This window comes from Lytechinus variegatus, chromosome 5 (assembly GCF_018143015.1).
Source record: "Lytechinus variegatus isolate NC3 chromosome 5, Lvar_3.0, whole genome shotgun sequence".
In the NCBI taxonomy this organism is placed as follows: Eukaryota; Metazoa; Echinodermata; class Echinoidea; order Temnopleuroida; family Toxopneustidae; genus Lytechinus; species Lytechinus variegatus.
Genome location: NC_054744.1, coordinates 35146386 through 35173725, shown reverse-complemented (window position 1 = coordinate 35173725; position 27340 = coordinate 35146386). Strand labels below are relative to the sequence as shown.

General features: G+C 35.6%; 2 protein-coding genes and 1 long non-coding RNA gene across 3 annotated transcripts; 1 reads left to right on the top strand and 2 right to left on the bottom strand.

Moving 5' to 3' along the window:
• Nucleotides 1-908: 908 nt before the first annotated feature.
• On the bottom strand, nt 909-2137 carry LOC121415009. The gene is made up of 3 exons (XR_005969940.1): nt 2069-2137; nt 1416-1643; nt 909-1107 (listed from the first exon to the last, which is right to left on the bottom strand). It is a non-coding gene; the product is annotated as an uncharacterized LOC121415009 (long non-coding RNA).
• A 25-nt stretch (nt 2138-2162) lies between these two features.
• Nucleotides 2163-4744, bottom strand: LOC121415428 (calcium-activated chloride channel regulator 4A-like). Its single transcript, XM_041608632.1, has 4 exons — nt 4519-4744; nt 2968-3247; nt 2212-2349; nt 2163-2170 (listed from the first exon to the last, which is right to left on the bottom strand). Exons 1-4 carry the CDS (start codon nt 4717-4719, stop codon nt 2163-2165), a joined length of 627 nt encoding a protein of 208 aa, XP_041464566.1. The 5' UTR covers nt 4720-4744.
• A 1095-nt stretch (nt 4745-5839) lies between these two features.
• Nucleotides 5840-25782, top strand: LOC121416012 (calcium-activated chloride channel regulator 1-like). Its single transcript, XM_041609440.1, has 13 exons — nt 5840-6192; nt 11116-11401; nt 12030-12325; nt 13451-13654; nt 14502-14534; nt 14939-15163; nt 15721-16011; nt 16980-17210; nt 17493-17621; nt 19952-20099; nt 20706-20837; nt 23087-23308; nt 23476-25782. Exons 1-13 carry the CDS (start codon nt 6022-6024, stop codon nt 25266-25268), a joined length of 4161 nt encoding a protein of 1386 aa, XP_041465374.1. The 5' UTR covers nt 5840-6021; the 3' UTR covers nt 25269-25782.
• The last annotated feature ends 1558 nt before the right edge of the window (nt 25783-27340 follow it).

Below are 27340 nucleotides of genomic sequence, written 5' to 3'. Positions count from 1 at the left end.
CAAAAAAGGTAAATGTTGGAAAATTAAGGTAAATAAACGAAATGAATGTCACATACGTATTAACTTCTCTTTTCAAATATTAATCGGAAAATAATGTCCTTTTCAAAGACCAACATGTCCAAATACTGTTGCTATCACATGTTCCTTACGACTTTATATCATCATGAACATCGTGGCAGAAGATTGAAATAGACGCTTCAAGCATGGAGCTATCTGCAATAGCTCTATGCTCCAAGGCAGCAATAGTTGAATTAATTTAATAGCTGGGTGGTATTATTGAGTTCTATATAAGTTGCATATCGTTATCATTATTAGGTGGTAGTATTCCTATGGCAGTAGTTGTATGTGGTACTAGTAGTATTAAAACAATATATACAGGAAAAAAAATACAATAGTTCCATCTCTGACTTTGCCCAGTGTATTATGTATGGAGAGTTTACCCTGACATCAAAAACTCAAAATTCTAATTTCTTTCTTATTCTTTAATCGATTTTCCACAAACCTTCACCAATATCTTGTAATATTATTGTCTACTATTTTAAAAGCCATCTTTTTGTTAGGATTAACTTCCAATTTAATATATTTCAGCAATCGATACACCTATATGCTCAGCCAAAATGATCTGACAAGAATGTATGTTGGGCGCTGTAACAGCATGTCGCTTGTGTATCCCGCCACAAGCTATGTTTTGGGGGAAAAGCGCCTTCTTCTGTGAATAAATATGTATATATATTGTTCTATGACAAATGATTCTGGAGAATTTATGTTGATATAAATATATTTTTTAAAGGAAGATATTATTTTGAATCAATAAATCTGAATGAATGTTTCAATCATGATATTGAGACTGAAAACGTATGGCTTACTTACGAGCATGTCAATGGCTTTAATTATCCCACAACCAATGCAGGTGGACCCGCCAGTAGAAGAAGGAAGAAGTGTCACCAGGTCTTCTCTTGAACCATCATCGTCTCTTATCTCCCGAAGATTTGCATGTGATTCAACGTAAGAATGAAACGAAACCAGGCCTACTTCACTTCCAGCTGGTACAAGGTCCATGATAAAGATCGTTGCTGCCTGTATCAGCTTGTTGAAACGGTTTTCAGACTGAAGTGGACAAAATACATGTAACAATGCTCATTCTATTTTCAGCAAGAACACTGACTGCAAAGGAAATCAACAATTTTACGAAATTATTATTTCAATCCTACTTTACAAGAAGCTCATACACGTAAAGAATGGTGAACCCAGTATGATTATAGTGGGTGTATTATTTCTGTCACTTTATGACATTTAAAAGAAAGCCGTTTTACTATTCAATTGACTTTTCTCGCAGTAAAAAGCAAAATAACCTTTGGGATTGCCTAAATCATGAACATTATATTTTGTTGATGAAATTTTGATACCATGCTTACATTCATGCTTCCACTTATATCAAAAACCAGTACAACTCGTCTCGTGCTAGGAGGCTGGAGAATCCTGAAGGATGGTTCAGTATTGGTGCCGGGGGGCATGGGCGGATTTTTCTCGTATTTAAAATCTTCACTGTCGTACAACACCTCCCATGCACTTTTTCCACATTTTTTGTTCTGAAGGTTGGGGGCTTTAAGGTTGTGATCCTTTTTGTTGCAGAATTTTATTATCTGTCAGAGAAAAAGAATAGAGGGAATGAAAAAAGAGAGAATAATTTATCAGTATATAACATATGTATTTTACACTGGGTAGATTTTTAAAGAGAGAGATAGAAAATAGACAAATAGTACATCTTTGCGAGGTAATGCATTCAGTTCCAACAAAAGTTTATTTCCAAGTATTATCCGAATTTTCGGAGTAAAACTCACGTCTTCGTTGGGGACATTAGTAGGCCTATATTTAAATTAAATGCAATATGAATGATGTATATTTAAGTAAATATTTCAGGACGCTTCGTAAAATATTTTTATCATACTTTTTGTTGGTTTGTTCTTTTTTTTCCTTTCTTTCACACAATATACATGATATAATGATATTTTTAATGATATTTTTTCTTTCTTTTCCCCCAAAGAACATAATACGACAACTTCCTTACCGTTTCTTTACAATGTGAACCAAAAAGTAGCGATGAACATGAACCATCTGTACAACTGGCATCCTGAAAGATGCAGTCCTTGTCGCATCTGCCGTTAGGATCCTTCTGACATGGATGCTGTGTATGTCGGTCAACGAATTTACCAGAGATCTCTCGAGAGCATCTTGTCCCTTCGCATGTACCATTATGAAAGTAAGTTGGCTCAGACGAATCATCACCAGTATAGTGCTCAGGCATCAAACTCCATCTCAGTCTGGCCCAATTACGGACTATATCCATTTCTGAGGAGGAAAGATAATAAACGACACCGTGGCACGTCGGGAGCCTGATACGAGTAAGCAGGAAGAAGTTGTGTGCACTTTTTAAGAGGATAAACTGCTATTTTACATGCAACAGATAATTTTAAATAGGCATAAATAGATATACATATTTTTGTTTGTTATTGCAGCTTATAACTTATACATGATCAAATTGACACAAGAGACACAGGAGGTTATTTTCTGAGGAGCTTTCATAATCATTGTCATAGAATTTCGGTATTCCTAAAAGAAAAATCTATAATTACAATTATACTTGGTTATATAGCGCTTAATACTTACTTTGTCAGAAGTCTCTAAGCGCTCTACAGTATATGCAGCATATGCTACAGTATATGCAGCAATCTATGTGATCCAGTAAGCCTTTAAAAAATCCCACTCTCTCGTATCGGTCTCTTGATAAAATTAAAATAAACCCGGTTTGAAAATTCCTCTGTTCTTAAACAAGAACTCTCCAAGAGAATGTGAAACACATTTGGGTTATTCTTAACTGATTTAAGGCAGGTGTATAAAGATGTGGTTCGACGAACCATCTAATTTTCGACCACTCTCTCGCTCCATTCGCTCGCATTCAAGACTTACTGTGGCATGTGCCATGTTTACTGGTACTCTGTACATATCCCGTTGTCATTGCCAGATTATGCCCTTCCTTTCCGCAACTCAAGTGGTTCACAACCTTGGGATCAGTAGACTCGTCACCAAAGTGGATCCGAACATTGGCCCTATTGTAAGACTGGGACTGGGCTATCTCGTAAGACTGTTCTCTGGTCCAAGACCGTGGGACTAGGATGAGTATTTCCTTCCAAAAAACTCTGAACTCGGTTGCACTGAAGAGAACAGGCGAGCCACTTTTAAACATATTCTGTAACCAAAAAAAGTATACAGATACGATAGAAGTTTTCTCACTTTTTGTGTTTGTAATGCTTATTTACTTAACGTTTTTATTTTTTGGACATTAATTTTAATTCTTTATTTTTCCATTTACAAAAAAATTAATCATTATGCAAAATATCAAGGTTTAATCATCATAGGCGTGTTTGACATACACCGATATAATTCCAGGTAATTGATATATTTAGACCAATATCAGAGTGAAATTTTAAGCAAGTCTATATTTTACAGAAATATTGAATAATTAAAATCATTAATTAACTATGGTAAGAAAAAATGACTTCTATCGGTTATTGTGGGCCTATAGACTTATTTTTTTTCCTTTCAGAAAGCTATTTACATGTCTCTCCCGTCTTTACCAAATTTTAGGAGTTGTTTTTAACAAAAGAAGAAAAAAAAATCGTAATTCTGAAATATATCAGATTCACTTCGCATATTACACACAAGTGATGCTATGGTGAAATCTTCTCATTACATCTGATTTGATTTAACATGCGAAAATAAACAATCTTACCATTTAAATAAAGTTAGTGTTGATATCAACAACTATTAGAAGAATATTTCAGGTCAAGTGACACGTGTGAGTTATAAGTTGGCCCCAAGTAACCCTCCTAATGATTAATGCGAGTCAAATTACCAAAAAAATGCGAGTCAATTAAATATTTTGTTTGTCTTTTGTGTCCGATGACACATTTTTTATATGACATGACACAAATAATTTGTGACAAACTGAGGTGTGTCATTGTGATATTTTAAAGGTCAAGTCCACCCCAGAAATAATTTTTATTTGAATAAATACAGAAAAATCAAATTAGCATAACGCTGAAAATTAATCAAAATTGGATGCAAAATAAGAAAGTTATGACATTTTAAAGTTTTGCTTATTTTTCACGAAACAATTATATGCACAACTCAGTGACATGCAAATGAGACAGTCGATGATGTCCCTCACTCAATATTTCCTTTGTTTTTTTTAATTGTTTGAATCATACAATATTTCATTTTTTACAGATTTAAAAATAAGGACCAACTTGACTGAACCATATAGTAGAATAAAATGATATAAAATCAGTCGAAAAGCTTACTAGTAATCATAACAAAGTTTTCAACCAAAAGAATATATATTTGAAAAAGTAGCTGGTATAGGAAAGAGATATATAGTTACATACATTTCAGCAATGGAATTAAAGCAGCTCAAACATTATCTACCGCCAACGCTGGAACTGGATGCATTATACAAACCTTGATATTATCGATAATGGTAGGGTCTTCTTCAACTCCTTCGTGGATCGCTACAAGTATATTCTTAAACTGTCCATCTTCAAGGATAATTTGATTAACATCCTGACTGACTACTCTTGAATTAAGGATGACCAAAATACTTGAAAGAAAAAACAAAGCCCTACAAGAAATCATCGTGTTTTTAAAAAGTGTAGTAAACATCGGAAAGTATGCGTCTTTCGTCAATGTGCTTAAACTGTATAACTACCGAATTGTTCCAAATGATATCTACTAATTGATATCTGATTTTAAGATAATCATTAATCCAATTAATGTTTGTTACATTTTAAGGTATCCAAATATCTGGAGCAAAGTGCAATAAGAGAGCGATATAATATTGCAATTACTCAAAAGGGGAAATTGTTGATAAATCAAGAAAGCAATGTCTATATTAATTATTTCATATCACTCACTCTAGATAAACATGATAAACGTGTTGGAACTCCTCGTTTTTCCAAAAGCATAGTGGCACTATTTAACCCCGCAAACTAGGAGTAAAACAAAATGAAAAAGACGCTTTTTTTTACTAATGAAACAATTTCAACATAGCATGATACATAATACGTGGGATAAAGAAAGCCCTTTCTAGAAATATTTCACGTGTGAGTGTGTTTCACTTTCTGGAATAAAGCTATGGAAATGAATCCTCCACCATTATTTTTACCGCAGCCGCATCAATAACCACACCAATTGTAAATGGACTCGATCAATTTATCAATGACATTAATTCCTTAAGATTGAAAATTAACAGGATTGCCAATTTTGAAAGGCTAAAAAATAAGAAGAGGTTCAAATCTCTCCGTTATCCTGTCTTTCGTGAATCACAATCATCACATTTATCTTTAAAGAAACCAATCAACAAACGAATGTTTTATCCCTATAGATATCTGACACATTTAATATGTTACGCTTTGAAAATATTGGGCAGACATCTCATTCAACCAACCACCAGTATATCAGGAGTTGTCATCTTGTCCCATTAACATGATTGAATTCTTATAAAAGGGACATCATGCAGGGTATACGTGTCTTCGGAACAACTACCTGAACTATTATTATTACTTTTTTAACTGAAATTCTTTGTTTTGCAAACTCGTACTACGATTCAAGTTATCATATTCCACTTTATTTACATTCTCATTGGGGTTTTCCTTATTCTTTATCATGTTTATTCGTTATCTGAAATCTGTAAAAACGAAACGCGAATCAAGGTGGGCAATTTAATGCTACATCCTGGTCAATCAATCTGATAAAAGAACTTTGTTCCTTCTCTGTGAAAAAGATTTCAACTGGCTACACTGGCACGTCTTCATTTACAGTCCATTTTTTTGCGAATCAAATCGCATGTGCCTCTGATTTTAGATTAAGAACCATTCAGGCTTTATCAATCACAACATATTATAAGACATTATTTTTGTGGTGTATTAGAGAAAAAATTGCTCGGCGAAAGAAAACAAGAGAGAGATGAGCTACAAGATTTTGATTTCGGTAACGCTGCTTTCTGAAGTATTTCTTCTAGGAGTGGTAGCGGAGCAGAAAAATATCATCACTTTGAACGATGGGGCCTACTCAAACCTCCTCATCGCAATAGATACAAGCCTTCCTGAAGATCCTAACATCATCGAAAACATCAAAGTAATGTAAAATTTATTTATTTTCATAGACTACTACCTAAGTTTATGGAGGCTGGGTAGATTGAAATTTTAGATTTGTAGCTGGAAAGAGGTCGTTTTGAATTAATCAACTTTTCTATACAAAGAAGATTTAAATGCAAAAGCTTATTGATTCTTATTTGCAATGATTTGATTATTCGTGATGTAAAATATTGCCTGTACGTGTAAAGTGTATTTTTTTCTTAATCTTAATATTTGATTTTTCATGATAAACTCTTAAAGAAATAGAAAGTGCGAGACTTCACCAACTCTTTCATTCGCTTATTACCGATTTATTTAAATGTTGTATTCAGATATTAAGAGGAACTTTAAAGCCTCTGTTAAGTTTGGATGTATTACACCAAAGAAGCCTGTAACAATTAAAATCTAGAAATTTTATGCTGTGGATATGATATGAAATATAAATGTGTTTTATTGGAAATATTTTGCATTTCTTTTTGCATAATTCCACTTCACAAGCATTTAAAAACATGAAATTGATTTACATGTTTATCTTAATCTGATTTAATGTATTTTTTATGGATAAGCCAGTTTGGTCTGTTTCCATCCAAGACAGTTTATTGCCTGATTTGATATTAACTTTGAAAATTCAAAAACAATATTTCAGTTTGTATAAGCGGCATAAGGGCAAAATATATGTGTGTGTGTGTGTACAATGATCTTTTAGAAATCAGTGGGTGTGTGTTGATATCTATGTATATATAATGTTCAAAACGCAAAGTTTCCGTTGTTAAAATATTTTTCTCGCTTGGTCGCTCAATTTTCTCGCATACAACTAGTTAAAAGTCAATTGAAGGGTGTCGTCACAAGCCTACATTAAGGTCAATTCTCATGTACTAAGTTATAAGAAAAATCACCGCCCAGATGGTATGTGATTTATTCAAAACGCGACAAGAAAAGAGCAAAGCAAATAGGGATATTGATCAATTGATATCAAATCAATTACACACGTATCATTACGCTGAGCGAAAACAACGTGGCAATTGTAGACATGTTTATTCTACCACATTCATGTCTTTATAATCATGATAATACACAATCAAAGTCCTCTATTGCTTTTATTAACTAAACATAATTATATTGGTTCTGTCAATATGATTTCGGTTTTCCCCAGAAAAAAACAATGCAATTAGCAAATTACATTTGAGACATGATTTTATCGCAAATGCAGAGGGCTTTGATTATTCCATGCATAAGAATGTAAAGGATTTCAGACATTAACAAAATATCAGTTTAAATAAAATATCGCTCATCTTGTAAAAACAAAGTTGGTTAAAACAATATTCAGGAATGGGAATGTGCTGAAAATTTTTCACGCTTTTATTGTAATAATTCTTAATTTGCTGAGAATGCAAAAAGGACAATACAGTGCGTATCAAAAAAAAGTTTACACTTTGAAAAAATCCTGTAAAATTATACATTTGTAATATTCTGAAGATTTTTCCACATTTTAACTTTGGTACAGATCCATTTAAACAAATGACGATATAACTGTCGAAAAATAGTTCCGCTTGAGTGAGCACCACTTACTTTTGAAAAGTTGGTGAAAAATGATTTGCGCAGAACTTTGAAATAGTTATGCGAATAAAAGTAGACATTAATCATGAAGAACACGTTGAATTTAGCTAGTACAATTGATTTGAAGATATCTTTTACATTTTTAGCTTGTTTCCTTGCCCGAAACACTTCGAAGAGTGCATTGCGCCCCACCCAACTCCCCCAAACACAGAGGCCATCGTCACGATATTTGCCATACACTGAGCTGTGATTTACATGAAATGGCTTAGGCTTGATTTTCATTTTGTTAATCATTGTCAAGCTTTGAAAAAGTGTGGAGAAACAATAATTAAATGAAAATGAAATGTGAACCCACTTTAAATGATGAAAACTTAGTGAAAAAAATGCTAGAGATGTCCGATATAAACTTTTGTTCAGATTTAGTTATGTCCTCAGATCCAGTTGGCACAAAAAGGGTAAAGGTTTTGCTTACTAAGTGTTTAAATTTCAATTTTGGTGGCAAAAAATGTTACAAAATGCTTGAATGTATCCATTTATTACAATTGACAAAAAGTGCATTGGGAAATGTATGAGAAATATTTCGCAGGGTAAGTTTGATTTCGCCATTTCCCCTTGACACAGCGTGAAAACGAGCATTTCTGCGCAAAGAGATTTCTGCGAGCTTTACAAAAATTGAGAGTGCTCACTCAAGTGTAACATTCTGTCAAAACTTTTACTTTCATTGGATAGATGAGACCCAAACCAAAGATTATATGTGAAAAAATTACCCACATGTTGTATATTTTTTAATTCCCAGGGCTTTTTCAAAGTGTAAACTTTTTTTTGATACGCACTGTATAATACGTAACAGTGGTGCATTTTAGCCCATTCCAAGTTTGCAGCATTTCTGCATTCTCTATGCCATTTTTACATCCAGGATCTTAACAGGGACTTTTCCCTTATCATATTTGGACATGTTCAGAAGCACAAGAAACATAAAGAAACAAGTTTGTTTGATGATTCACAAGGGGAAATAGTGCACCAACTTGACAGAAAATTTACCGGTAAATGATGGATGAGTAAGATAAGTTGAAAATTTGTATAAAAGTTAGAACGTGAGATGAGCTTCCAAGTTCCATACATTTTATTAGAAATATTTTTCATATTTGGAAGTAATTTTGCCTCATATCAGAGGGACATGTTAAGGACGCGCTGTAAGTGTACGTATACGATTTTTTTGGTCCGAAACACGTTGCCAGCTTACAGTTTTTTATTGTCTGTGTGATATATTTTTATAGAATATTTTAATTTTATACTGTTTAAACATAAACCCTTGACTCATATTCCTCTATTCCTAGAACGATTTCAATGTGATTTTTGTCCCATTAAAATTATTTGTTATAAAATATATGAAAAGATGTGGTCGAAAAACGTAAACGGCAACATATCAAGAATTAATTTCATGATAAGTTGCCAAACGACAATGCACATACCTGTATCAAAGATCAACTCGTGTTTATATCATAGCCACGTCAAGTTTACTGTACAATTCATTTTATAAAATTTTGGCTACGTCAACTGAAATAATATTGGCAGATTTGATTGTTTTTAGCAGAAAAAAGTCCACATTAACTAACAAAGCACCCATTAGAAAAATAATAAATTTGCCACATATAATTCATGAGGAAATAATAAATTTGTGATATGTTGCCTTAAATTGTGCATTTACATTGCGTAATTTGTAAGTATTTTTTAAACTTATTTTGCTTTTAAAGTATCAGATCTGACGTCATTATTCCAAATAAAATACGAGTATGTTTTACATTAAACCATTCAGAAAAACGGTTATTGGCAACATATCAAGAAATAATTTCGTGATATGTTTCCGTTTTATGTATTTCTAAAATACGTATTTATTATAATTATTTGATTGAAATTAACTGATCTAGAAACGAACATGTATTTTTAATTTCAACCATGAACATGTACTATTTCTGATGCGCAGAGCCTAACGGCACCCTCAGAACAAATTCTGCCAGTCGGACCCATAGTCGGACCGCGACAGCAGTTTGTTTATAACACAAATCCGCGAGCACGTGGCGTAGGTAGTTTGCATGCGCATACACCAAGGGGCTGAACGGGATTGTGTATTATATAATCGTGCACAAGTTTTTAGTTCGAAATCTAATCACAGTATAATCGTGCACAAGTTTTGAGTTCGAAATCAGAATGAATTTCTGCTTTAATTGTACGCTGAAAAATCAACTATGAATTTCAATTCTGCATAACTTTTGAGTTTGTATGTGCTCGATATCCATTGATTCTTGCAATGATTTTGTGCTCGAAATAAATCACTTAACAATTCTGGATATCAAGACATGAACTTTTGATATCAATAATTTATTATTGATATCAAGAAATCGAATTATTGAAATCAAGGGAATATCAAGATTAATGTTATTAACAGCTTGCCATACTCGCGCACATAATCATTTTCGTTTGGGCGATAATCAGACTTAAACCTAACATATTTTAGTGATAAGGTCCGTATAAAAGAAAGAGCAGTAACCCCAATCTGCTAAACTAATTATTCGTAATGATGAATTTCAGTTTTTTAATATATAATGGAACATATCTGAGTGTTGTTCGCAACAATCACCTAGCAACTATACAAATACATCTTTTCACAAGGATTCGACACGACTCCGAAGATCTTGCAAATACCGTCATTGTCGGTGTAATAATCATGATAATAGATTGTTGCATGGCGGATGATTTATTTCTGCCTTGAAAATGTGATTAAAACATAATCATGTTCGCTAAGTAAAATCAGGAGATAAAATTAATTACAAGTTGAAATGAGATAACATTGCTTCGCGATCAAAAGTACGATCTATATTTGTCTGTAATAGGGGAATCTGTGGGGGTAAGGTAGGACGTATCCGGGTACTTGTTCGGTAAATGTAAACGAGTCTGTTTGCTGATCAGAAGAAAACCTTGAAAAAAAAACATTCGTATCACAGTTTTGTTGATATCCATAACTTAGAGCTAAATATTCTTAACTGATACATATTTTACACTAGTTACCCCCCCCCCCCCCCCCTTGCTCTCATAACCCTGCGACTATTTTGATCGTTCATAAATTATCTTTCTACATTACAATATATATTTGTTTTAATGATGTTTGTCATTAAAGTCATCCTTGGACATTTCATCTATTATTGTTTTGATTTGACAAAGCGCGCGTTTACCAAACCCTTTAGTTATTTTATGTTAAGGGCATGCATCTTAAGCCAGTTTGTCATAACATAGCTGTCTGAACATAATCTTTAAGTTTAATTTGACACCACATTGAAAACATTTCTATTATATTCACCTCCTCTTTCAGACGATGTTCACATCAGCATCTCAGCGTCTCTACCTCGCCAGCAAGCAGCAAGTCTACTGGAAACACATCAAGATTCTTGTCCCAAACACCTGGTCCGTACAGAGCCGATATCAATTTGCTCGGACCGAAACGTTAGAGTCGGCGAACATCGTAGTGCACGACTTTCCAGATGATGAACCGTTTGTGGATAACTTTGCAGGATGTGGGAAAGAAGGTTATCTGATGCACATTACACCGGAATATATTCTTCAAGAAATGTACCGAGAAAACAAATATGGCCCTACCGGTGAGCACTTGAAGGTTTTGGCTAACAACATCTTTAAGAGAGAGGGGGTGTATGTGTTCGGGAGTTTGTAATGACCTACTTTCGGGACATTTTCTTACATTTTATCCATCAACCAGGGAAGTCTCTGTTTCTGATAATCATGCAAATCAATTCCTCATCTCGTTTCAAATCGTTTAAACCCATGATTGTATAAAGAGTTTTCGTTCGGCCAATTGGATTAGAGTTATTTTTGTAGGACGGTATAGGAACCGTCTGCTCATGTATGATAAAAAAAATTAGTGGATCATGTATGTGGGTGTATGTGTGTGGGTGGGTGATAGACCGTAAACAAATTAAAAGACTGCGTTCATGTTTCATGTGTGTGTGAGATAAACATGGTGTGATTTTACATTGCTTCCATCGATTTTCACTCAACGGATCTACAGCCCTAACTTCTGAATTTAATGAAATTTCACCCCCAAAATCAGGGAGATATTGAAGAACGACAGTATAAGAACGTATAATTCGCACAATCACTCCACAGTTGTTGCACTGTGTATCACATTCTACGTACATTGTATACGGCTTTTCGATCAATACACTTTTTGTCTCCTTTTCTGTATTTTATCTTTCTTTAAAATATAATCAGACAGTGTCTTGGTTCGAAATTGGGGTTATCTTCGCTGGGGATTATTCAAAGAACATTATGATCCTGATGACGTCAGAGAGGTTGGCGCCCCTGCCTATGATATACCCGGTGGAGGTACTGAAGGAACCCGCTGTTCTCTCAAGATCAAGGGAGAAGTTTTACACGCCGACGGTCGTACGTGTCAGAAAACACCTAACAGCGATTACGACCCATCCTGTAGATTCGTTCCAAATACTGCAGGGCAGACAGCGACCGCTTCGTTGCTATTTGGAACCAGGAATGCTCCCGTACATTCCGTGAGTCCCATATTGTTTTTAATTTTCAAGGGAGGGGACTGACTTAGCGGTGGATTGACCAGAGCTAGATGCAGCTGTGTACAAATAAATTTTCCGCCCAAAGGGGGGGTCATTGTTACCAACATAGGAACTATTAAAAAAGGAGGGGTCTTGGGGACCAAGACCCCCTCGCCACCACTACCCAACAAAAATGTTATTATGAAACTCTCTTAAAATTTTAATGTTTTAATGTTAGGAATATGCAAGACACATTAAAGGCCAATTACCAGACACCGAATATATACATATTCAATTACTATATTATGATAATAAATTCGAAGGATTCTCTATTGCTCGATTTCGAAATTTATTCATCCACCACTGCCTGTACATTAAAAAAGATACTGAATTCTTAAATACACTTAAGTATTGAAAGGTTACATGACTCGGTAACCTCTGTTTTACCATGTAAGAGAAACACATTTTTTTCTCCCAAAGAGAACTGGTTGTGTCTTCATCACCAGATCGTCATTCCCATATGAATTCATGAACTGTGTTTAATATCCTGATTTTCTATTATGTATACATTTTTATAGCGAGCCATGGTCACTTTGAACCCCACATCACATCATTAACTATTATCAATTATTCTAAGTAACCTACCTTGCCATCAAATTGTAACATTTACCAGTGATACGTTGAATATCATGAAGAAGAAGAAGCAATATAAACAGGCCAGGTCATATGAAATGACTGAATATATACCTTATTATAACCGTGACGTCATTTTCATCGACTTCTGACACTCTTACTTATAAACACTGATGTTGAAAGGAAATAGAACTAAGAAAATGTTGCATTCATTATCTATCATATCCAATGTCGATTTTTTTTTGAGGAGCTAATTCATAAAATTCAAGATAGTTTTAGAACCTAGAACTCAACATTCAAACCGTTCTTATGCAAATTTATGGGATTTTTTCCTTCATCTTTAAATCTTTCATTTTCCTAACGCGCATTGAGACCTTTGAAGTATAATGCGCTATACAATGACTGTTCTATTATCATTATTGAAAAAAAAATACTATTTTCCAAATTTTATCAATTTTAATTGATTTTAATCGGGTGATCTCATTCGTATTCCAGATAGAGGAATTTTGTAGCGACGACATATCAGATCCTCACAGCTTACATAACCCTCTAGCACCAAACTTGATGAACAACAGATGCAATGGGGAAAGTGCGTGGAAGGTGATGGAACGGACAGGCGACTTCAAAGCTGGCATCCAACCTGTCTCGAACACCACTCCTTCTTTTGAACTTCTTCAGCTATCTACTGTTAGGAGTGTAGTGCTAGTCAGGGGCGTCGATCCATTTTTCAGATTGGGGGGGCAAAATCATTAATGTTCCAAAGGCGCTCGATCGTACAAAACACCCACACACTACACACACACACACACATATATATATATATATATATATGACTCACGAGACCCAGACACGTATCTCACAAACAAACTAATGCGAGCGCGAAGCGCGAGCTGATTTTTTTTTTAGTATACTGACAGGAAAAGCGTGCCTGTTTAAGACTGTTGTAGTAACTCATGAGGAGGATACATATCTCACTACACAGATAGTACGAGTGCCGAGAGTGAGCTGAAATTTCCTTATATTCTGACCTGAAAACTTGATATTCTAAGCATTTTTGGTACCAATGATAAGATTTGTATCTAAAAGAACAATAGATGCGAGCGCGAAGCGCGAGCTGAAAATTTTGATATTTCGATCTGAAAAAATGACAGTTTAGTGGACGTTTTTGATGAAGAACAAGATATATATCCAAGAAAAGATGATTGCAAATCGAAGCAGGAGTTCTTTTGAGGCTTAGAACTGAAAGTGGGACATTTACATTCACCTATATAATCATTAAAAAAGTATGGGTTTTGCTACAGAAATGATGCGAGCGCGAAGCGCGAGCTGAAAATTTGTATATTCCAATCTGAAAAGCGGACATTTTGAGCACGATTTTAAATAAAGAACGAGTTGTGTATCACCATCTCGCTTGCTGAACATTACAATCTTGTTTTTTTAATGCATATCCGGAATTATTGGGGGGGCAAAATGATATGTTTGCCCCCCCAATATTTTCATTGGTGGGGCGATCGCCCCCCCTGCCCCCCCAGGATCGACGCCTCTGGTGCTAGTGCTTGATATCAGTGGGAGTATGGGGGTAAGCCTTTTTTTCAATGGAGACACTTGACTTTAGTAGAGCTTAGAATAAACTGCTTTTCATGAATTCATGAGGATTGGGGTTTAGCCATCTTCAGAGTCGTGCATTATGTTCTTGGAATATGGACAGGCCAAAAGCTTTGTACCATTTCCAATCTGGAGCTGTGTCGACTGGTTGTCAGCCTAGATCATCTTTGAAGAAACAATTTCTGTGGTTAAACTAGACGGCGATGCGACTTTAATTGGAGTAATGGTATTGACAAAATTGGCATATAACACACATGTTTGCTCCATCACTTTTGTGTTCTAGTTTCTACCTGGATATAATATCTTTCAACTAATCCTTGACGCAATAATGATTTCAAAGAAAATCTTTTTTCCATTCTGTGACACCTCATCATTCAGGGAAACCGGTTTGACCGTATGATTCAATCATCTACTGACTACATCATGAACGTCATTCCAGAAGGTAGCAAGCTGGGAATCGTCGTCTTCGGAAGTACCTCACAAATCAGAGCAAGTCTCACCGACGTCACAGATACAACGTCCAGGCAATATCTAGCCAGTGCTTTGCCACCGTCCGCAGGAGGATCAACGTGTATTGGATGTGGGATACTGTCTGGCATTCAGGTAAGGGTAGGGGGCATGGGCTTTGATCCCAAAGATATCATAAAGGGTTATTTAGGTTTCTGGTACAGAAAGCAAAAAATTACCAAAAAATTATAGGAAAAATAAGTTCGGTATCTTTCTTTAATTTCAGTTGGGCACCAAAAGAAAAAAAATAAAAACAAAAGAAAAATGAGGATGGTGATAAAATAACCAAGCAAAGAAAACAGCCAAAGGTGAGAAATGGCAACTCTGTTAACTCTTAAATTTGGAGGAGCTGCATTGCCTTATTGATACGCTATTGTCATTGCCGGGCGACAACCACTGGCATTGAAACCCACCCCTCAACAGAAAGATAGATAAAAGAAATTGATCATTATGGCCTGAAGAAATTAATGAATCCAAGATAGAAGAAAAAGACACGAAATATTAATATTTAAAAAAAGTATTATATATAATGATATCAACAAATTGAATGTTCATTGGTGTCCGTTGTCTTGGAAAACTTTTTAAAGGAAAATCGAAAAAAATCATTTAAAGAATAAATGTACTATGGATCAATCATATTTTGTATTCTACAGGTCCTTGGGTCATACGCACAAGGAGGATACATCTTACTTCTTAGTGATGGCGGAGAGAATGTATCTCCGTACATTCGAGACACGTATGACGAAATCGAGAACTCTGGGGTCATAATGGATACCATCACTATAAGCAACTCGGCTGACCAACAATTGGAAGATCTTTCCAACATGACTTCTGGCATCTCTACCTTCTGCTCCGATAGTGGAACTGGAACGTGTCTCATTCAGGCCTTTCAGAGTACGATAACTGAAAGACCAGATGTCGGGATGGAGACCGTCCCTATACAGGTATCAGGAAGCCTTCGAATACATGTACGAGGGCGTAAAAGGGATTGGTCAAAGTAAGCTTTTGATGAAAATGTGTCAACGGATAAAATTGTAGACATGAATAATAATTCTGGGGACACCAACCAATAAACACTTCGACAACTTTTGTCGATTGAACACAAAATAATAATAGTAATAATAATAATAGCGGCATATTTACCCAGGGTAGCCACTTCAGTTCCGAAAACTGTTCTCCCAGCGGGCCCTGCTATTATTACCCAGGCTTTAGCACGGCTACCTTGATCGGGCGCTCGAGCATTCGAGGAATTTCTTCCTACCGGGTACCCATTCACCTCACCTGGGTCGAGTGCAGCACAATGTGGATAAATTTCTTGCTGAAGGAAATTGCGCCATGGCTGGGATTCGAACCCACGACCCTCTGTTTCAAAGTCCGAAGACTAATCCACTGGGCCACAACGCTCCACATACTCACTAACATATTGGGTATTTTGACCAATCTGAACCAATCATCGTCTCTCCTTTCTTATGTAGTTCGAAAACTTGTTTTAAAGTGTTTAGTAGACAGGTAGATAGGTTGAAAAGACGGGACCAGGGTAAATGTAGGATCAAATGTAAAGCTTAGATTTGTTTTTTCCCATTACTGGATTAGATACTCTGCCGCTAGAAATGGAATACTCAAATTAAAATGAATGCAAACGAAAACACAGAAAATACATGTAAACCTTTAAATTTTGCTTAATTCATCAAAAGTAAGTCTTTTCACAGTGACTAGTGAATTGGGCAGAAATCATTCACCATTCATTTCAATTCAGTTGATCCTATACTGCCCTCCTACAACTTTGAAGGTATTCATTTGAGGAAAGGGATTTGGGGACTAATGAAATTCATCGATAGAATAATTTTTTTTTAGAGAATGTCACAATACACTCTATATTGACATGTTGTATTTTTGCATATTTTTATGAAAGATCTATAGCTCCGAGATCGTCATTGATAGCTCTCCTGGTTTCGAGATCGTTCCGATAATCATTGACGGCGCATTGGGTAATAACACAGTGATCACTGTGATATGGACCACGAGCTCATCGATCTCGGTCGAAGTCACTGGACCAAGCGGTACTCTGATTGATGAAAACGACCCAAGGTATCATATTGATCTCAGCACAAAGATTGTGACAGTTAACCTACCATTCGCCCTGGTAAGCAATTGGATTATTAGTTGATTTTGAGTCTCCTAGGTTATTGGTTGAAACCTTCAATTATTGCATTGAAGACAATAGCAAAAAAAAGCTCTCTCAGGGTATACTGTAATCATCATCAGTACGATGTCCTTCGCCAAATTAACATTAATTAATAAACCTAATTCACTTTAGAATGAAAATCTGTAGTAAACCACATGCAAAAGAGTTGCGATTGCTCTTAAGATGTGTTTTAAGATGACTGTATACAGTACACCCAATTTACTTTTTTTATTCCCATAGCCCGGTAGGTGGAACGTTACCATTTACAGCACTCAGGGAATCACTGAGCACGCGAGTGTAGCAGTAACATCTAAACCAAGTCAGGAGGAATATCAACCAGTTACAGTAACTGTTCTTCTCGGATCAAGGGTAAGGAAATGTATTTGTTCAAGCTTTTAATCTCCTTTAAACCTGAATCGGGCAATTTTCACGCCGCGATGCCAGACGGATTGAAAAAAATAGAAAATGTAATCAAAATACCTGTCAAGTGACAAAGAACTGTTAAAAAGTCTTTGTCGAAAATAGCAGTTTCGTCCTAAGTTTCGGAGCTGACAAAAAATTTCAAATAATTAGGGCCTATGTATGTCGTTTGTCCAAGAAGAAACTGCTGTTATGATTCATTAATTTTCGACAAAGTCTTCTTGGTTCTTTGTCATGCATGAAGGGCATTGACAATACGTTTTATATGTTCTTGAATCCGTCGTGGATCGTGGAGCGATAACTCTGTAATATAATCCAACATTATGTATTTGTGGACAATGAGGGACCGAAATGTTATTTTGCTGCACTGAATGGTTAGACAATTGTATTTTTAGACCTATTCCAATAACGTATAATTTTTTTAAACATGAGAGGTTGTTTTACATAAGTTAAGTGTGATTTAAAGTAATTTGATTTAAAACTACATGTGGCAATACATTTTAAGATTACACTCATTAAGAATTATATATTATAAATTACCTTTGCGCAATGCCGTTTTTGGGCCTAATCAGGAGACCGTTTCATGAAAGTCGTCAGCACTGAACAAGTTCCCTTTCTCGACAGTTAACCTACCACTGTAACAGTCAGAGGTTGGTGCCTCTTAGCCAGTGTTGTAGTGCCTTGATGCTCGGCCTTGGCATTAAGGCGCCTTGAGGCCTACTTTTTCAAAGCCTTGACCTTGAACAATCAAGCCTTGCCCTTGAGAGGGCCTTGGCCTTGAGGATTTTGAGCCTTTTTCAAGGCATTTTGTTTTTTATACTTTCATTTCTTTTCATATAAGTAATTATAAATGTTATTATGTTATTAGTTATTGTTCTGTATATTCAATGGCACTACTTCCAGTCAGCAGCAGTAAGTGTACTAGCAATGCCATAAATTGTGATTATCACCATCATCAAGAATGATCATATTCACGTATGTGACATAGAAAACAGTAATGATGAAATATTACATTATTTATTGGTAACGTGTTGTAATCATGACTTATGATGATAATAATGATAGTAATAATGATTATGGTAAAGACTACAGTGATTTGATGACAAGAATGATTCTGACAGATCTGACAGCTAATTTTGACAATAATTTTCGTAAAGAATAATAACAAGGATTTTCCTTGTTATATTTCCTTTTGTATTATAAAAAGATTTGGTAAACTTAAACATAATCTTCAATTTTGTCATATCCAAATGGCCTATGTCAATGGCATGTTGAACAAAAATTTTGAGGGGCCAAGCATGGCATATATAGAGCAAAATTTCTGCCAAAAAAGTTGAAAGCGATTGAAGTGAGCGACCGAGCAAAAATTTTCACCCTCTTACTATAAGAAAAGCTGATTTTGTGATAGATTGTGACAATAATTATGTTAAGAAAATAATATCACATTTACTCCTTTACCTTTCCCTTTTTCAGTTTCTAAGTTTATTCTTGGTGGTGGAAGTTCTCTCTCTTTTTTGAGGGGGGGGGGGGGTTCTGATATTTGTATAAAGAGGTGAGAAAGAGGGAATATAACTTTATTTGTTTTGTTCATTATTCCGGTTTTCGAGGTAAAATAAGTGTAGAAGATACAAAAAATGAAACTTGAAATTTAAAAGGGGTTGTGAGCAGGAAAAAAACATGAAAACGAACACGAGTCCTAAAAGTGACTCATTTTCAGGTCAGCATTTGAAAATTTCAACTTGTGCTCTCTTGCCCCTCCCCCACCCCGAAAAAAATCTTTATAGGAAAAAATGCCCCTTTTTCAAAATCGAAAATGCTCTTTTTTTCCAAATGAAATATGCCTTTTAAAATGAAATACATTTTCTAATAGTAAATTATAATACATTTTAGGTTCGAAAATCGCTAAATTTTGGATCACCATTGCATCATTTATTGATTAGTACGGTATTAATCCTGTTCATGGTTACAAAAATGTTTAGAATTTTCAGGTTAGAAAAAAATAACACAAAAATACGGCCATAGAATGGAACACATATTAATGCTTTAAAGGAAACATCTCTTCATATCCCTTTACAAATTCTTTTAAAAATTTTATGACGTAGGAATTTAATTGCACCCGGTATATAATTAATTAAAACTTGAAATATCGTTAAAACAGAGGTGCTTTATTCTTTCTTTCTTTCTTTTTCGTGTATTGTTCTCATTTCCTCTCTTCAATTATTTTCAAACGAAATAAATATGACGGTTTTCTCGTTAAATGATGATGATTTGTGAACCAGGAGGTGGATCTTTCTCAGACTCCAGCACTAGCGATCTATGCTCGGGTGCAACAGGATCACCATCCAGTTCTTAATGCTGACGTCACGGCTATCATCTCAGACGCCAATGCAGCAACAACGACCATGTCATTGCTAGATGGTGGTTCAGGTGAATAGATGTTTTTTTTGCTGATAATAATGATGGCCATTATGATGATGATGATGGTAATGAAAATTAATATATAACCTTAATCATGATAATGGTGATAATGACGATTAGGATGGTGGTCATGGTGGAGATGATAATGGTGATAATGATGATGATAGTGATCAGTGGTGGATCAATTGGGGGCACATTCGGAACGTGACCCCCCCCCCCGGAAGCCATAGTCAATATTTCTAATGTAAATATGCCGTTCTTACATTAGTGTGCCCCCTCCCTCCTTGAAATTTGCATTATATATTTCAGTGGGAATATGTCGCTTATCCACAAGTCATGACTGTTTTGGAGGTGTCAATTTTTTATCGGGAAAACGTGCCCCCTCCTTTCGAAAATTATGGATCCGTCCCTGATTGTTATGTAATGATGATGGGGATAATGATGGTGGTAAAGATGATAGTTAAAAGGTGATGATCATGGTGGAGTTATGTGGTGGTTGATTATCGAAACTTTTTCTGTTTTCTTTCTTATTTTGTATATCTTCTATGTTTCATCCCATTCTATTCTTTTTCATCGTTCAATGTATTTTTTGGTCTATTCTTACACATCCCACAGGTTCAGATTTATTCAAGGACGATGGAACATATTCGGGATTTTTCCTTGGTTTCGCTTCCAACGGTAGATATAACGTCAAGGTCAATGTCATCGGCTATGAAGACGTAATTAAAGTCTCAAAAAATCGAAGAAGTGAGTTCAGTACTCAAACCTCATTTTTATTTATATGACCCTTTCGTTTACCCCCCCCCCCCTATTTAACTCTCTCACACGCACTCTTCCCCCTCTCTATTCTAACCTCTCCCTTTCTCTCTCTGTTTTTCTCTTGCTCGATCACGCACATTGGTGGCGGAAGCATGAAAATATAGCGGGGGGGGGGGATATTTTCATCCGAATTTTCCCAGTCGGCTGCTTAAAGTTGTTGTTTATATTTATATTGTTTACGGGGTAGTATACACTAAAGTCTGTAGTTTTAAGTACATCTTAGTTTTTCTTACAAACATGATGAGATATCTAACAAGGCAGGCGCATTTACAGGATTTTGCTCCCTACCTGATTTTGGTGCCATTGTGTTCTTTTGGAAAAATGGTGCCCCATGAACATGAATGATGAACAGGATCGTATCTAAAAAAAACTTTTATGCGAGCGCGAAGCGCGAGCTGAATTTCTTTTGATAACCTGACCAAAAATTTTGACATTCTAAGCTATTTGGGTCATCAAGCAGGATGGGAATCGATTTAAACAATTGATGTGAACATTTTTGATATTCTGACCTAAAATATAGACATTCTAAGCACTTTCTATAATCATGAACAGAATCAAAACTAAACATTTTATACGAAGGCTTGTTACGATCTTCTGCGTTCGCGGAGCGGGGATGGCCGCACCCTTTCGAGAAAACCGGGGGAGCTTTTCTTGAAAGGATGCGTTGAGAAGGGGAGTCAAATAAACGCACCTTTTCGGGACGACCGGGGGAGCTTTTCATAAAAGGCTGTGTTTGATAGTTTTCTGAACCAATCGTTTTTATGAAAATTATTAATCAAATAAGAACAGCGAACAGCAATTTAATATTAACCCTACTCTATTGATAGAGGTACACAGATGAGGATGGGCCTCCCCCCCCCCTCCAAAAAAAAATGACGACTCCAAAAAATGGGAAAAAAGAGAGAAAGGTGAAATATGATATCCTTTTCTGGATGTTTTTATTACATAATCTGATAGAAAAAAAAAATTTGGAGAATAAAAATGTCGAAACTTTTTCTTGCTCGGCCATAACTTTTAGTACATTTTGCTCGATACGACATATCTGACCCCCTCAATTTTTTGGACTAATTACGCCACTGATAATTAGGTAAAAAAAAGAAGAGAGCTTGCAGTTCTTTTGTGATTTTGAATAAAATTGCATAATGAAGTAATTCGAGACCCCCAACAGTTCCACAAAGCCATATAAAACAATTGAATTATTAGGATAAATAGCAATAAATAAGCATTTGCTGATAATTGTAATGAAACATATCAGTGGAGTACTGAGCCAAAGATTTTGAAGGGGCTAGATATGGCGTATCGGGCAAAATTTAAAAACAAGTTGTGAGCGAGCAAAAATTTAAACATTTCTATCTTTAAAAAAATCCAATTATGTATGGCATAATATTCAGGAAAATATATTTCACCCTTTTCTCTTTCCCTTTTTTGGGGGATCGTGATCTTTCAGAATTCTTTCCATGGACTTTGCCTGGTCTTTTAATGATCTTTCAGTGATCTCTCATGAGACTTATAGTGAAATCTTGAGAGCCTGCCGAAAGATCATTGAAAGACTATTAAGACCTTTGAAAGTTCATCGAAAGACCACTGAAAGACCATTTTCCTGTAAGACCGTTGTAAGACTGTTTTGAACCGTTTCAAAAGTTTTGGAGCCCATGAAGACCACGAAGACCACTGAAAAATTGGTCAGGACTCGTGTAAGACCTCAGAAACCATTGTAGGCTCATTGAGAGACCTCTGAAAGATCAACCGGAATTCATGGTCTTTCAAATGTCTTTCAGCGGTCTTGTTCTCTGTGGGACCAGTCACTCTAACAACTACAGTTTAAACTTTTTTAAAAGTTTAACTAAAATGTTAAACTTTTTTGTATTTTTTAAAAACGTTTTAAACAAGTTGTTTAAAAAGTTTAAACAGTTACAATAAAGTTTAAACAACTTGTTGTTTGAATTACAGGCTTAAACAACTTGCTTTTTTCAACTGTGATAAAGAGATGCCCAATTTCTTTCCAAATTCAGTTTTGATACTTGCTTATTTTATAGCAATTAAGCACACTTTATCTAACACATGTGCATCTGCCTTTTCAGGAGAGCTAGTTTGCGGTGTTCTTTAATTTTCTGACTGGAAAGGAATTATTGAAAAGAAGTAATGTTATTCCTTAAAAAATGTACTACTTATATCAGGAAGACGATCAACTACAGTTGAAGTCGGGACCATAGAGGAGCCATCTTTTATGCGGACAGCATCTGGAGGAGTCTTTAAAGTCCAGAGCTATACAGCCAACCTTTTAGATACCATCGCGCCTTCTCGTATTCAAGACTTGATCTACGAGTCCTTCTCATATGACAATAGCACAGTAACTCTGGACTGGACAGCTGTAGGAGATGACATGGACCACGGAACTGGTAAAAACATTTCTGTATGTAGTAAGATGTAAAATTGAATAAAAGGATCAATGTGTTATTGTCAAGATTTGTACTGTCATCGTGTTTTTTCTTCTATGTTACAAAGACTACACAAGCATAGCTAAAAGTATTGCTCTTTATCTTTATATTTTTTTCAATTTTCAAAGCATACAGTTACGAACTTCGCTATTCCACCAACTTCTCCGAGGTGCGAGACGACTTCAACAAGAGCCATTTGGTCTCTCAAGAACAAGTGCTGTACGGCAATCTATCCCACGTCAATGCTTCAGGAACAACGGAGAGTGTCACTATTACCCTTCCACAGAAGGGAGAGGACATCGTTTATTATTTTGGTATTCGAGCTTGGGATGAGGCCGGGAATGGAGGAGACTTGTCGAACATTGCTTCACTGTCTATCCGTTTCATACCAATGGCATTACCTACCGCAGTGATGACTACTGATATGACAGAGATAATCACTTCTGTAGACAAGACAGAATCGATTGCTCCAGGAACCAGCGAAACCTCGTCAGAAAACATACTAACATCGTCGGATACTTTGATTACCACGTCAGATAATGAAACACCAACCTCAGGTCTAACAACAGAATTTATTCATACATTTCCTGGATCACAAAGTACACCCAGAGCAGAAACAACTGATGTAATGACAGAGATAATTACTACTCTTGACAAGACAGAATCGATTGCTCCAGGAACCATCGAAACTTCGTCAGAAGACATACCAACATCGTCGGAAACATTGACTATTGAGAATACCACGCCAGCAATTGAAACACCAACCTCAGGTCTAACAACAGAATTTATTCATACATTTCCTGGATCACCAAGTACACCCAGAGCAGAAACGACTGACGTAATAACAGAGATAATTACTACTCTTGACAAGACAGAATCGATTGCTCCAGGAACCATCGAAACTTCGTCAGAAGACATACCAACATCGTCGGATACATTGAATACCACGTCAGATATTGAAACAACAACCTCAGGTCTAACAACAGAACTTATCCATACAATTCCTGGATCACAAAGTACACCCGGTAAAGAAACGACTTTTGATATTACTACTGGTACATCGACCACGACAACGAACGAGCTTTTTAGTCAAACATCAAGCATACCAGGGTTCTCGATGTCAAGCACTACTGACCAATCTACACAGTTCACGACAAAGAGCTTAGAGAAGACAATTTATCCAAGAGTTTCTACATCTTCGAACCAGTCCATAGAGCCAAAGACTTCAAGTACTACTGACACGACTGATCTGTTTTCAACACACAAGCCTTACACATCTACTCCATTCACGACTGAATCTAGACCACCAAAACTTACAACCAGTACTTCGCCATCAGGGATATATGTAACAACACATCAAGAGAATCCTGAGACCACAGTATCCAAGCAACCTGAGCCTTTGGAGCGAACAACACATCAAGAGATTCCTGAGACCACAGTATCCAAGCAACCTGAGCCTTTGGAGCGAACAACACATCAAGAGATTCCTGAGACCACAGTATCCAAGCAACCTGAGCCTTTGGAGCGAACAACACATCAAGAGATTCCTGAGACCACAGTATCCAAGGAACCTGAGCCTTGGGAGCGAACAACACATCAAGATATTCCTGAGACCACAGTATCCAAACAAATTGAGCCTTGGGAGCGAACAACACATCAAGAGGTTCCTGAATCAACGAAAGCCACGGAACCAACCGGATCAGAAGCACAGGCTGTAATCATTGGCCTGTCTTGCGCACTAAGTGCAGTTACCATCATAGCAGCAGTCAGTTTGGTGTACATCTACAATGTTAAGCAGAGTCTCAATCAGGTAAAGCCGATTACCCCGCCTCAATCGGCCTGGGCACACCAAGGAATTGCGGATGTAGAGATGGCACAAAAGGAACCTAGCTACAATCATCCTACTTTCAAAACGGCTTGATTCGCACGAAGACCATAAGGCCATATGATATGTGAGGTCCCACTATTAATTGACCTGTATAATGAATCGCCTTTATGCCATTCAATGCACAGCTCTGACTTTAGTTTTTTATACGCTTGATGCATTTCTCTTTTTCATCAATTAGATTAAATGTAGAGTAAAAGGAACTGTATCCTTCATAGAGCTGCATAATTATCAGTAGTTAAAAGACAAGCTGTTTCGTGCATTGAGATAAAAAATGAACAAAGAAATGAAAATGAATTTTAGATGTTAGTCTTATATCATATTCAAAAAGACAAACTAAGCGTAAGAATAGAATAAGTTTGCTCATTATGTATATAGGTTTATGTGGTATAGGTGTTTCTCCCATTGTGTGTTTAGAATTTAAATGATATCCGAAACTTTTATTGTTGAATATTCTTAAATCTCTGCGTTCTTATAGGCTTGAATTATTCCTTTATAGGTCTAAATGTTTTCTTTCTTGATCTCGGGATACGTGAATAATGCATTGGAAATGCACCAAACGTATCACATGCTGTGATTACATTTGTTACTATTTAATTTAAGGGAAGACAAATATGTGGTTATAAATTCTTAGCAATTATATTTACATAAATTAGAATCGTATATAGCTTATAACTGATCGAATTAATATATGTGATACATGATTAGTATGTGTTGTATTAGTTTAGGTGAGTCAATGCAGCACGATGGAAATGTACATTTTCGTACATGTACTTGTATTTTAGAAATACGAAATAAAACAAATACTAGTAGTTTTTCATATATATTACTTATCAGAACGTGATAAAGTAAATTTTGTGCCTGTTATTTAAGAGTTTGTTGATAGATTTTATTCACTTATGGAATGATTCAAATTATCATTATTCATCAAATCGATGTAAACGATAAAAAGAAAGGTATTATTAATCAAACGATACGATTAACAAGAAGAAAAACATTATAACAGTTAATTAGAGTCCCGGCTTCCATCTGAAAGTATAATGAAAGAACCCGAGAAAAACACTTTTGAGGCAACAATTGAAAAACAATTGTAAGCGGGGATTTTTTAGTTAGAAAATGATATTTTGAATAATTTATTTTAATGAGAATTTTTGCTTAGCGGTTTAATAACAATCTTAACGAGGATTGGTAAAATATCCTTTTTGTTTGTGGGTACGAATGATTGTCTGACCGAAAATTCCCTTAGATTATATGTCCAATGATTATAAGTTGATATTGACTAATGATATTTGAGCACACACAATCACATTCACCAACGTTCTGGTTATTTTGACCAATTCTCCTCAAACATATAAGATTGTAGGTTAAGATTTTTATATCAATTTTCTCTACATTCCAAAATGCAACCTAAAGAATTGATAACATATAAGTATTCAGAGGAATTAAGGTTTGGCCATTCGAAATAACCAACATATGGTATACAACCTTTATAACTAAACAATTATAATTACAACCTTTATAACGTATGAGCAGTGGTAGATTTAAATTTTTTTTTAGTGGCCTCGATACCGTTCTGTTTTATCCTCATTTTGTTTCGTTATATATTTACGTTGTATCCCCCAATTAAGTTGTTTTCACTATTGATCAGTTACTCTATCTCTTTTATTGTGCTATTCATTTTTTGTTTTGTTTTCTTTCGCCTTTAATTCTAATTGCTGCTTCGTTTCTTTATCTTTATGTCCCTTTTCTCCTCGCTCTTGTTATTCTGCCTGTATTTTTCTCCTTATCCTTCATCTCTTGTGTGTTCATATATTTAAATTCAATCCCTAATTGTACAAGATCTGGTATTTTGGGGGCATAATTTGTATGTCTCATTCTTCTTCCCACATTTATTCTCTGACTTTGCATTTTTTGTTTTAGTCCTGGTGGGTGTTTCATAAAGCTGTCCGTAAAGTTACGCACAACTTTACGCACGACTGGTACATGTTCTTAGGTCATAAATCGATTACGTAGGGATATCACACAGTACAAGAAAGGATACCAGTCGTGCGTAAAGTCATTCGTATCTTATGAACAGTCTTATGAAACATCCACCTGATTCTTGTACT

Bases quoted from the DNA above. Each gene is read 5' to 3' on its own strand.
- LOC121415428 (XM_041608632.1), bottom strand. From the start codon at position 4,719: ATGTTTACTACACTTTTTAAAAACACGATGATTTCTTGTAGGGCTTTG. The intron at 3,248-4,518 runs GTTTGTATAATG...TTTTGGTTACAG, and splicing joins CCATTATCGATAATATCAAG to AATATGTTTAAAAGTGGCTC. The intron at 2,350-2,967 runs GTAAGTCTTGAA...TTTCCTCCTCAG, and splicing joins TAAACATGGCACATGCCACA to AAATGGATATAGTCCGTAAT.
- LOC121416012 (XM_041609440.1), top strand. From the start codon at position 6,022: ATGAGCTACAAGATTTTGATTTCGGTAACGCTGCTTTCTGAAGTATTT. The intron at 15,164-15,720 runs GTAAGGGTAGGG...TGTATTCTACAG, and splicing joins GGATACTGTCTGGCATTCAG to GTCCTTGGGTCATACGCACA. The intron at 16,012-16,979 runs GTATCAGGAAGC...TTTTTATGAAAG, and splicing joins TGGAGACCGTCCCTATACAG to ATCTATAGCTCCGAGATCGT.